Consider the following 13,352-nt stretch of genomic DNA (forward strand, 5'->3'; position numbering starts at 1 on the left):
ACCCAGCCAGTTTAACACTGATAATATGACGAATGTATAACAGGAGCACCCCTGCTGTTTTGTCCTGGTGGTTGGTCAGACAGTTTGCATTTTTTGTAGTGTTTGAATTATTACGCAATTTGCTCTGAGGCTCTCCAGTTTTAAATTTTAGCAGACACCTGGTTTCTATGGGCCAATTTAGCAGCCAGGCAGTGGTTTGAATAAAAGACTGGAAGATAAATAGGAGAGGGCCTGAACAGAAAAATAAAAAGTAATAATAACAACACAATTGTAGCTTCCGTGGTTAGTGATATCCCATTTGCAAGCCGGGGAAAGGCAAAATACAAAGGCTATCAATTAAAAAAAACTATGAGAAATTAAAAAAATTGAGGACCATTTGAAAAGATGCCTAGAATAGTACAGTCTATAATTTACTAAACATTCATTTAAAGGACAACAAAACCAAAAAAACCTCTCCCTTAATCTAAAGGCATCCTTAGGAATCACTTACAGAATGGATTTATTCCTGCCTAAACAACTGTCATTGGGTAGGAAATGCACAGTTTAAAAAAGGAGAGTCCTGGGGCTGTCACCGTCCCACTGCCCTGGGTAGTCCTGAAGCGCATTTGGTGATTTTTTTCCCCTCTGTGTGCGTGCGCGTAATATACCAATATTTCAGCTCCTATTGTTACGCATTCTTATCACGTGCGCAGTAGTGAAATGTAGTGAAAGGATGTAGCATTAATTTTACTAAGACAGGAACTTTAAGAAACCTGGGTTGCGCATTTGGAACAGCAAAAACAATTTTAAAAGTTGATATTGTGAGCTTAAAACCTAGTGATCTGATACTTCTCTAGGATAACTGCTATAGGGGAACGTGGTGTTCACTTACCTTTTGTTCTCCTACAGATGAACAACCCATTTAATTTACTGTTGATAAAAAAATACAATACAGTAAATCAGTTGAAATTTCATATTTGGAAACAATACAAAAATCTAATTATTAAATATAATTTTAGCAAACCTTTCTCTTGCAGTGAACGTATAACTCGGCACCAAGGCAATATAGAAAAGCAGTACGCAGCACTGAGGGACATGGCTGATGAGAAAAGGCAAAAGCTGGACAATATTTATCACATGTTTCAGCTGAGGCGTGAAGTTGAAGATCTGGAGCAATGGATTGCAGAAAGAGATGTGAAGGCCTCATCCCAGGAAATGGGACAAGATTTGGATCATGTGTCAGTAAGTAATGTTGTAAAGTCAGCAAAATTCTGTTTTTACAGCAACAGAAATTAATTATGGAGAAAACTATATAGCTTTGAGTCCCATCCACTGGTTTAGATCCTCTAATAGATTATAATATAACTGAAATATGCTTGAAATATTCTTGTCTACTTATATAACAATACAATTATGAACTAAAAGACCCTGTACAAGTATTGGACTACAAACAGGGAAGGCATAAACCCCAAAAGAGTAAGATAGATAGATAGATAGATAGATAGATAGATCAATAAGTAGATAGACAGATAAAAAGATAGTATGATAGACGATAGAGAGATAGATAAATTATTGATTTTGTTGCATGAATAAAAAGTAAAAAAAGTTTGGGACTTTTTTCTGCTCCAGTTGATTTCAAAAGGATCAAACATATTTTGTTATTTTAACCAAATCTTTTTAATGAAATCTACCTTGCCAGATCCTGAGAGACAAATTCCGTGACTTTGCGAGAGAGACAGGAGTCATTGGGCAGGAGCGTATTGATAACGTCAATATTTTAATTGAACAACTGATTGATGCTGGCCATGCAGATGCAGCAATGATTGCAGAATGGAAAGATAACTTAAATGAGAGCTGGGCAGACTTGCTGGAACTTATAGATACCCGTGTTCAGCTGCTGTCTGCATCCTATGAACTCCATAAATTCTTCTATGATGGTACAGAAATCCTAAGCATGATTGAGGAGAAGCACAAGGAATTGCCAGAAGATTTGGGGGGAGATGTACACACAGCACAATCACTTCACCGAGTGCATACTGCATTTGAAAGAGATATTCATTTTATTGGGAGCCAGGTATGTATAAACAGTAGGAATGGTGGAGGGCCCACTGGTTACCTGGGCCCTAGGGTGGTGGTCCCTGCCAGCAAATACAGCGAGGCCCTAATTAAAAAACAGTTTTTTGCATGCACATCCACACCCCTGATACACCCTGGCTACTCCTCAATTATACCATTCCTTCCACAATCCACCCAAACCCCACTTAGTCCCTTGAAGTTCTGCCCCCTTTCGTGTACCGCAAATCACACCATCTCAGGGCCCCAATGTCGCCCCTGATAGTAGCGCTACATGTAGGTTTGCCTATTTGTAAACAAAGAAACACTGATTTGGAGGTCTAATTCTATTTAAACATAAAGAAAAGTGCCAGCTAAATGTGATTGTGCTTTTTACTTTTCTGATTATATTTTAAAAAATAAAATATATATAAATGTTGCACAAGAAAAAGAATTGTGGAAAAAAATGAAGATTGCTTTTTTTTTGGTGATTTTTCATATTCAAAAAAAGTTGCGGCAAAAACTGTTATTGTCTGCCCCTTCGTTTTTCCACATATAGGTATGGTAGATCAGTTCTTTAGGTTTTTGTTCGACTTCCAGGCAATTGCTACAGATCTGAGTTATTAGCCTCAAATTCAATTAGAGTTCATTCAGAATGTAATATCCTCGTACCCACTTATTCAAATGATGTATGGGGTTTCTCACTGCCAGACAAGTGAGTACAAGGATATATCGCTCATATTGCCATGTGTCCAACCATTCACCTCAAAACCTGAACTTCCAAATCAATGTTCATACACTTGTGTTACCAAACTGTGCAAATCTTTGCTTGCCCTGCATATTTAATGAACCTCTATCTTTGGCTAAATCTTTGATTTTAACAACTCCTGGAAGCTTTACACCACACTGGGTTTTTGCTTCTGTAAATACAGGACCCATTTTAATATAAAGCCTGAAGGTACCATATCACTTTCTTACTAATGATAAACAAAAGTGATCAAACGGAATTAAGGCAAAGAAATGTTTCTTATTGCAGGTACAACACTTCCAAGACACAGCAGCACGTTTATATGCTGCCTATGCAGGAACACAGGCTGTGGATATACAGAAAAAGGAGCAAGAAGTTGTTGAAGCCTGGAAAGGCCTTCTGGATGCCTGTGATGGGCGTCGAACAGAGTTGATTAGTGCAGCAGAGAAATTTCGGTTTTTCAGCATGGTGCGTGATTTGATGCTTTGGATGGAGAACATGATTAGACAGATTGAGACACAGGAAAAACCAAGGTAAATGTGGATCCAATATATTTTATAATTAACAGCTTGTTTTCTTTCAAAATATAAATTAGTGCTCTACAGGCTGAAACCTTATTTAAGTACATTAATGCCAATGCCAGTCTAGGGGGCATATATATTACAGTGTGTAAGCCAACATCGCCTGTGACATTGCCCATAGCAACCAATCAGAAATTAGAATATAATGATCACCTACAAGTTAGAAAACAAATGCAAAAATCTGATTGGTTGTTATGGGCAACATCACTGGTGTTGTTATGTCATAATTCTAAAACATTGTTCAGTGTATCTTGGTTGTTTCCTTTTAGTAGAAATAATACTGTTTCCTCAAAGATCAACAGAATGTGAAATAAATCCCAAATTCTAACAAATAGAAAAATAAAGTGTTGTCCCACATCCCACATTGCCATCATTTTTGGTGAGAACAGTTCTGATGGGTAAACAGTTGTAAAACAAAATTCTTATTGGATACCCAATAACAATTACATAGATACATTGTAAAGTTGGGTTGAAAAAAGAGCAAAATCCATCAATTTCAAACCCTCACATATATAAACTATATATACCAATATATTGTTATACCAATATTATAGTATCACAATAGCCTTGGATATTATGCTTGCTCAAGAAATAATCCAAGCCCCTCTTAATGGCATTAATAGAATCTGCCATCACAACGTCACTAGGAAGGGCATTCCCCAACCTCACTGCCCTCACTGTAAAGAACCACCTACCCTGCTTCAAATCAAAGTTCTGTGCCTCAAGTCTAAAGGGAGCTCTGATGCATTGATCTTTTCTACGGGAAAAAAGATCCCCCCATTTGTCTATAATCCCCTCAAATATACTTGTAAAGATTTCCCCTCGCAGGGCCTTTTCTGCAGAGAAAACAATCCCAACCTTGTCGGTCTAACCTCATAGTTTAAATCCTCCACCTTCTTCTACAGGTTTAGTTGCACGTCTCTGCACTCTCTCTAGTTGATTAATATCCTTCTTAAGGACTGGGGCCCAAAACTGCACCGCATACTTGCCAGGGATCTATAATGAGTTACAATGTTACAACATTAAAGAAAAATGTACTGTTTAGTAAAATCAGCCCTAGTACTCTATCAATTTCTCTTACTAGTGCCACTAATTACCAGGAAAGAAATACAATCTGTGTTTTTTCTTTGACAGAGATATATCATCTGTTGAGTACCTAATAAAATACCACCAAGAACTAAAGGCAGAAATCGAAGCTAGAAATGTCACATATACAGCATGTGTGGATTTGGGAAACACTCTCTTGGCTCGTAATCACCCAGCTTCTGAGGAGGTAACATTTAACTTCAATACACAGAAAGCTCAATATCATAAAGTGTATTTTCTGTCAAAGGTTTTGTCATAAAGTTACACTACCCACAACCAACCAAGGCTTTACTATAGAAAATACATAACTATGACATCACACATAAATATTACTACAGCTAAATAATTCAATAGGTAGCATAACTTAGGGAAAGGCTTTCAAACCTATCAAAGATAGAATCAGTAATAATGTTATTCTTAGTTGTAAGTAAGCAGACCTTTAGGGTGAAGACACACTGGGCTACTAGTAGCAACTACTTTTTCACGGCTGCTAAACTCCAGAAAATACCCTGCCATAGACAATACTGAGAATTGCCTCTGCTAAAACACACGCATAAGCAATTATCAGTAAATGATTAGCATTGTCTATTTTAGTAGGCACAACAAGTAGCTGCTACTAGTAGCTCTGTGGGTCTTCATCCTTAATATAGTGTAGGCTACTCCTTCTCTGCTTATCAGTATACATATGTTTGGAAGCTTCAGTATTGTTTGCCTTTACAAGGTAAAGGCAAAAGTAAGTTAAAGGAACAGTAACACTAAAAAATGAAAGAGCTTTAATGAGATAAAAATATAATGCACTGTTGCCCTGCACTGGTAAAACTGGAGTGTTTGCTACAGTAACACTACTATCATTTATATAATAAGCTGCTGTGTAGCCACGGGGGCAGCCATTCAAGCTGGAAAAAAGGAGAAAAGGCACAGGTTACATAGCAGATAACAGATAAGCTTTGTAGAATACAATAGTGTTTTATCTGTTATGTGCTATGTGCCTGTGCCTTTTCTCCTTTGAATGGCTGCCTCCATGGCTACATAGCAGCTTATTTATATAAATTATAGTAGACTTTCTGAAGTAAACACACAACTTTTACCAGTGCAGGGCAGCAGCACATTATATTTTAGTTACTTTTATACACTTTCATTTTTTGGTGTTACTGTACCTTTAAGGTTACAAGGGGTTGGTAAATTAATTGTTATCTATAATGAATAAATATAGATGTAGAGTTTTGCATACACTATAGTCTATATATATATATGAATATGCTTGATGATGATGTGGCAGTTAACATAGATTATATACCTTTATTTCATTTCATTATATTATATTTTATATAATCCCCTAACAGAAAGGCAAAACGAGTTATGATCTTATATTTTAAGGGGAAAAGTATGATGTCACTAACGGAATGATCAAATGTAATGTTCAGCAGTGATAGCTTCCTTTGTTTTCCCATAACCTCTACAGAGCGATGCCATAAAACTATGCTTGTCTATGTATTGCCCTGTAATAAGCATAATGGAGATTTGAGGGTTAGATGTGCAGGTCGAATTTGTGAATTTTAGATTTTTTTGTCAGTTTGAATAAACTCTAAATTTGATCAATCTTGAATGTTTGCTCATTTTTTTAAAAATTCAATTATAAAAAATTTGATCTAATGAAACTGTGGAAAAAAAACCTGAATGCATTAAATTTGTATTCTACTCATCATTTTTAATGGGTCTACAAAAATTCAAAAAACTCAAATTGAAAAACTGCATATATTTTGCCTGATACAACTCCCATTGACTTCTACATGAAGTCAAAAGTTTTTAGATGCCAACGTTTTACATTTGAGTTATTTACATTTTTTATTCTTAATAAATATCGAACATTCAAGTTTTAAAAACCACAGTGCACAATTAGAGTTTGAAGTGTATAAGAATTAGTAATGGTAAAAAGGAGCTATGTCCCTGCCATTGTGTCTTCTGGATATCAGCTAATTCTGCCTGCTTCCATAGTGCTGATGAATGGTTTCTGTACAACACGTTCCAGGATAACAAGCTAATTACCAGCCAATTTTTGCCATACATTCAGTACAACCTTATAATGGTATTTCTACTAATATCAAGTTATACTGTTACCATCTTGAAACAGATAAAAGAAAAGTTGGTGCAGCTAGAAGAACGGAGAGAGGAGATGATGGAGAAGTGGCACAAGCGCTGGGACTGGCTTAGTATTTGTAAGTGTTTCAGTATAAGGGGAAAGAATTTGTTTTACATACTCTATTCTAGCGATTTCCACTTTGTCGGCGTATTTACTGTATATTATTTTAAATATAAATATATATATATAATAGAAAGAGGGCCGCACACACAGGGGCTTGATGCAAAAGAAAAAATGTTTTTATTGAAAAGTTCCAACGTTTCAAGCACGACCGGCGCTCTTCCTCAGGGACAAACCATGAGGAAGAGCACTGGTTGTGCTCGAAATGTTGGAACTTTTTCAATAAAAACTTCATTTGACAAGATTTACTGGGTGCATTGGCATCTGGCGTCTAAACACACAAGTGCAAGTAGTAGTTTTGGGCACCACAGACTTTTTATACTCTACATGTGATGTGTGTGACAAAAACTGCTGCTTTGCTTGAAAGGGCAGAGAAAAAAGATTTGAGGGAAGGCTTTTATTGCACTTTTATTTTTGGAGCCCTATTTAAGAGATAATTGGAAAATCCCATTATATTTCTACTTCTACAACTCAGTTGCCTCTTAAAATTCTGTTTGCCCCAGTGCAGCTGCACCAATAGAAATGAATCATGTCTGCAAAAATGGCCCCTTTATTGGAGCTCCCTATAGATCCTATCAGTTCTCTGTCTGTGTTTCAAATGAAGAGTGGGCGTGTCCTAACAGTCCCTGCCAGAAGCACAGTAGGAGGGGGAGAGCCAATCACAGTCTTTGCAGCACTCACACATGCAAAGACAGGCTTCAGTTCCCTATCAGGTCAGCCTAGCTGCTGATTGGTTCCTATCCCACAGTGCAGTGTACTGAGAGCCGCCGGCTTCCCTGCACATCCAGAGAATTCAGCCAGCAGGCAGTGGAACAGATGGGTGGGACTAGTGGGGTTTTGGTGGAATTTCTCAATAAATCAGTCCGACAACACAAAAAACACAACTTTTTTAAGCAAAATCCTTCTATAATTAGAGGAGTATAATTCACTGGTACATTCTTAATTTTTATATGATATGTCTCCTTTAACATGGCTAATGGACTGATCTAATTTCTTTGCAGTACTAGAGGTTTGCCAGTTTGCAAGAGACGCCTCCATGGCAGAATCATGGTTAATATCAAAGGAGCCATACCTGTACAGTACTTATGTGGGAAACAGCGTTGATGATGTGGAAAAGTTAATCAGAAGGCATGAATCATTTGAGAAATCCACTTTAACATGGGAAGAGAGATTTTCTGCGCTAGAAAGGCTAACAACAGTAAGTCCATATAATGGGAAAATGCCCATTATCTAATCAGATGGTTTTAACGGGCCCTACAGTGACTGTAGGGTAATCTCTGAAGAGAAGTTTATGAAAAAGATACAGCAGAGCTTCGAAAGGCAAAACAAAAACCTGGTATGCCTGGGCCTTTCCTTACTCAAACCTTTGCTACTACTTCTGCTTAGGAACTACAACTCCTAGCATTCCATAAATATCTTTGCTGATAGGAAGGTTGCCTATTCATGTTGAAATCTATACTTTGCTTCCATCTGTTTCATTCTTGTCCCCTGAAACCCAATGATTTGTAAAACATAGATATACATTAAGCATGCATGCCTTCGTTCATAAAACATAGATATACATTAAGCGTGCATGCCTTCGTTCATAAAACATAGATATGCATTAAGCGTGCATGCCTAGGTACATAAATGACAAATATGCATAAAAGCGTGCACTAAAATAAGTAATTTCAAAAACACAGAAATAAAACTACACAGGCTAAAAGCAATAATAACAGAGATTCCTATTATAATATAAGGTGCATAATGAATATTGTACCCACTACTAATAAATATGAGAATATTCAAACTTGAAGAGGAGTTCAGATTACGCATTAAGGGGCATATTTTTCAAAATTCGTATTTGTGTAATTTTTAGCTAAGCTCACATTTGTAAAAAATGTGAATGTTAATATATTTATTAATATATTTATTAAAAAAAAATTCACATCATTTTTAATGCGTCGCAAAGCTCAAAAAATTTCAAAGAGTCGAAAAGTTTGAATTGACCAAATAATTGCTCCTATTAAATTCTGCATGACCTCACAAGCTTCTAGATGCAGAAATTTTACATTTGCGGTTTTCACATTTTTCCTGCTTAATAAATATCGTCAAATTAGTGTTTTTCTTAAAAATTATTCAATTTCATATTTTTAAAGCAAAAAAACTTGAATTGTGGAAAAAAATACTAACGTTGATAAAGAAGTAGCTTTATTTGTATTTTCTTATATATGTTACTCTCTGACACCATACAAAAATGGAAACACCAGTATTACACATGATTTATTAACATTTTGTGTATTTATTTATTTATAGCTGGAGCTATTAGAAGTAAGGAAATACCAGGAAGCTAAAAGACATGAAATGTTAATGGCTGCAGAATCAGAAATGAAAGAGACAGCCCAGAAGGAACAACAGTAGGTCAACTAATCTTGTAATGGCAAACACAGTTATACACATGGCTTAATTACAGGGCTAACATAAACAGAAGGGCCTATGGAACGGAGCTGCAGTTTTTTCATTATGACACATAATTGTATCATAATAATTTGCATAGTAAATTTGTATAGTATTTGTGGTGGCAATGTCTATACTTTAAAAATCAGGTCCCAACATCAAGGACCTGATGTACTCTTTCACCTAAAAGGCTTTTCAAAGCAGATAATTGATATGACGCTGAGCCTTAAAAGTCATATATGTATGTATAACTTTTATAATTTATAAAGTGCCACAAGGGTATGCAGCGCTGTACAATCTCACAGAATACAAAATTACACACAGGGAGGACAAGTGATATAATAAATAAATACAATAAATATATATATGTATATATATATAAGTGCCATGTGGTATGAGACACAGTAGGAAGGAGGTCCCTGCCCCGTAGAGCTTACAATCTGAGTGGTTGGGTAACATACAGGCACAAACTGGAAGGTAAGAGTGCACCAGGTATGGGCATTTGCCCTTAAGCACAGGGCTAGGCAAAATAATGTTTTAGTGCTCCAGAAGGTAACAGCTGAGGTTTTTCTTAAAGAGAGTGGGTGAGTTTTCCCTGCGGAGGGATTCAGGGATAGAGTTCCAGAGGTAAGGAGATAGAAAGGTTTAAGACGAGAGAGCGCAGTGGGTGTGGATGGTGTAAAAAGACAGAGGCTCTGAGAGGAGCTGAGGAGAGGACCAGGAACGTGCAGGAAGACCAGTGAAGAAATGTAGTGAGGAGCAGATGATTGAAGGGCTTTGAATGTTAGCAGAAGAATTTTGTAAGCTATCCTTTGCTTAACAGGCAGCCATGCAAGAGAGCTTAATTGAGGCTGAACAGGTTCCCTCTTAGGAGAGAGCAGGAGGATCCTGGCAGCAGAGTTTAAAATTGATTGCAGGGGAGAGAGTTGGGAGTCTGGGAGGCCAGTTAGTAAGAGAATGCAGTAATCTAAGCGGGAAAGGATAAGGGCATGTGTTTTAGCTGTTACTTGTGAAAGAAAGGGGCATGTTATTAATATGGTTAGAGAAGGAGAGTGACTGGTAGATAACCACAAGGCAGCGTGCAGAATTTACAGGGTTGATGGTCATGCCATCAATAGTAACGGTGAAAGGAGGAGGAGGAGGAATTTCTTGCCTAATAAAAGAAAACATAATAGTTCCAAGCAACTTTCCAATTTACTGACAATTTTTAGTGTTTTAAAAGTTAGTTGTAAATGTAACAAAAAACAGCATTAGCTGAACTCCTGGTTGTTACTTTTTAAACAATGTTGCAAAGATCAGTCTCCTCCAGCAAGTCAGGCCTGTCAGTCTGCTGCCTTGTGTTACATTGTTTCAAATTCCAAAACAACCAGGGCAGAGAACAGAAAAGAACTGGCAAACACTACTTCTAATAGCAATTATATATACAAACAAATCATAAACCATTGCACATTTGTAATGAATGTTGCAAAGTTGCTTAGTGTTTTGTTTTCTTTTATTAGGCAAAAAATTATATTTTTGGTAGACTTGTCCTTTAAACAGATATTGATAGGGGAGGCTATGAGTTTGGCCCAGTGACTAATATAAGGGTCCCCATTTTCTGATACAGGAAACCCATAACATCAAATGTTCATTTTATTGATAAAGTGCAATTCAGACTTTGAAAGCAAGTATCTGATGAATGACTCTATTGCAAATTAGGATCTATATTAGTACAGGGCCAGTCATATTTCATTTGCAACTGAGCACCAACCTGCACTGCAACAGCACTAACAACATAAGAAACACAGCGCTAAGAAATATGTCTTTATGTTACTTCTAAGATTCCAAACACATGAAGAAAAAGAACATGAAGTGAAAGCCATTATCCATGCTGCCCCTGACTCTCCAGTGGTGAGTTCATATACAATCTACTTTTTTCTGAAGTAGTAGTAGCAGAATGTTTTTCTTTTACTCCTTGATGGAGAAGTCGAGTCTATGATAAATAAAAACTACACTAGTCTTTTATTCTTTGACTTTTATTGTCTTCTGATTTTTTGTTGTTGTAATAGTTAGAGGAGCTAAAACCAAGATTGCCCAGTATAACAGAAGTAACTGAAGAAACTAAGGAGAAAGAAGAGGAGAAGATCACTCAGGAAGAGTATACACATACCGAATCCATGGAACAGACTGAATATAGCATTTTAGATCCAGAAACCAGACAAATCGAAGCAACAACTTTACCAACAGATTCTGGTAGCTCTAGCAGTATTCAGCATCAGGGTTACCTAAACAGGAAACATGACCTTGATGGAACACTTAAAAAAGCAGCAAACAGGTATACATAAGATATTATAATTGTCTATATAGCTGAAAATTCCATCACTTACAATAAATAATGTTTATTATTGTTAAAGCGACCTTTCCTCTAGTTTCCTTTTCTTACTACCTATGATGTTATGTCAAGGAAAGTATTTTTATGTTTTTGAAATTACCCATTCATTTTATATCTTTAATTCTCCATTCTATAAACGTATTTAGTTGCCTGAAATTTTTAAGATGCTGTCTATCTTAGGGTAGAAGGGCTATTGCAAACTAAAGTGTGCTAAGGGCTCCTTTTGCTTCAGTAAGTTATTCCAAATCCAGAGTCATAGTCATTTATTTTTATGATCAAATTGGTTCTTGCAAAGATGTTTGGTCTGAGTTATAATTTATATTTAGCAAGAAGTACATTTAATATATGTAATTATAAACATGCTAACTTTTAGCTGACCAAAGGCAGTATACCAAACACAGTGGGCTATATGAGCTAATACTAGACTTCTCTGTGCCATAAAAAATAAAAATAAATTAATATCTTTGTACATTACTTTTCTGACTAGTGTAGGTAACATGTCTATTCTATATGAGGCAAAATTTTGTAGGATACTGCAATACAATACACCTGGGGTGTATTAGTACCTGTGTGTACATAAACTTGCAGAGACTTCCTGGTCTAGTTTCTAACGATTCCTGTCTGTAGGTCATTTTCCCTATTAGAATTAGTGACAGTGGTGAGGCCGCCACTCTCCACACATTACAGTTGCATTACAGGGTGGCTTTCGGTATTTAAAATGTTAGTTGTGGGTAAGCGGCATGTCAACTTTTAAAATACTATGTTGCTGGGCCTGTGTAAACATCTATGTAAAGAAACAGTACAAACTTAATGTCCCAAAGGAGCATACCAATTTTCTGCTATATACCAATCTTTTCAATATTTTGCATCAGTGATTTTGAAGTTGCCATTTAATCTTAATAAAGTTGTGATTGCAGTGAAAAAGAGTGTCCACATATGCTATGATTTGGGTGGAATTTTGCAGCAACATTGAATTTTGGGGAAAATATCATAATAAGTGTAGTTTTGCCTCTTATATTAACTGACTGAAATAACTGTGTTTGGCTTTCATGCAGGTCCTGGAACAATGTCTACTGTGTGCTTAAGAACCATGATTTGTACTTTTACAAAGATGCCAAATGCTTTGCTTTGAATGAAGCTTTCCAAGGTGAAGGCCCTCTGCCCCTGCGTAATGCAAGCTGTGAAATAGTGGCCGACTATAAAAAGAAAAAACACGTCTTTAGGCTTCGGTAAGTTTTAGATAGGGTCTAACAAAGCTGAACTTTAGGTTGCAAGCATTAGGTGGTTAGCATTAGCTATCCATTATCAATCTCATTACGTATTTCACTAACCTTTTGTTATTTTGTTCATAAACATTAGATAGATAGATATATAGATAGATAGATAGATGATAGATATATAGATAGATAGATAGATATAGATAGATGATAGATATATAGATATATAGATAGATAGATGATAGATAGATGATAGATAGATAGACAGTATTTAGTAAAACCTAAACTAAAATATTTTATCATTTCAGACTCGGTGATGGAAATGAATGGCTATTTCAAGCGAAAGATGAGGCATGTATTCTTTTACTAACTTTTGGTTATTTTTGCTACTACCCTATTACAAACTGCTCATATTTTATTGTATTCACTTCACAGAAAAATGCATGAAACTGTAAAAAGATTCACAGAAGGGCAAAAAAATTTGTGTAAAATGACGTGCGTCAAAATAATGACGCACACGAAAAAAAATTTTGATACACGTAATTTTTTTTGAATCGCATAATTTTAATTACATGCATCATTTTTTTTGTCGCACAGCAAATTTTTTCCAGGAATCCACCCC

At 36.2% G+C, this 13,352-nt stretch overlaps 1 protein-coding gene across 2 annotated transcripts in view; it reads left to right on the forward strand.

Annotated features, from left to right (window-relative positions):
* The window catches only part of sptb (spectrin beta, erythrocytic), a 59,697-nt gene that overhangs the window by 41,544 nt on the left and 4,801 nt on the right, over positions 1-13,352 (forward strand). For both annotated transcript variants that reach the window (XM_004917264.4, XM_002936896.4), the window contains exons 25-35: positions 1,017-1,221; positions 1,679-2,053; positions 3,068-3,312; positions 4,495-4,633; positions 6,578-6,662; positions 7,708-7,904; positions 9,002-9,102; positions 10,963-11,032; positions 11,191-11,456; positions 12,569-12,742; positions 13,039-13,081. In XM_004917264.4, coding sequence (XP_004917321.1) covers positions 1,017-1,221; positions 1,679-2,053; positions 3,068-3,312; positions 4,495-4,633; positions 6,578-6,662; positions 7,708-7,904; positions 9,002-9,102; positions 10,963-11,032; positions 11,191-11,456; positions 12,569-12,742; positions 13,039-13,081 — 1,900 coding nt within the window. The remainder of the gene's footprint in view (positions 1-1,016; positions 1,222-1,678; positions 2,054-3,067; positions 3,313-4,494; positions 4,634-6,577; positions 6,663-7,707; positions 7,905-9,001; positions 9,103-10,962; positions 11,033-11,190; positions 11,457-12,568; positions 12,743-13,038; positions 13,082-13,352) is intronic.

Source organism: Xenopus tropicalis, chromosome 8 (assembly GCF_000004195.4).
Source record: "Xenopus tropicalis strain Nigerian chromosome 8, UCB_Xtro_10.0, whole genome shotgun sequence".
In the NCBI taxonomy this organism is placed as follows: Eukaryota; Metazoa; Chordata; class Amphibia; order Anura; family Pipidae; genus Xenopus; species Xenopus tropicalis.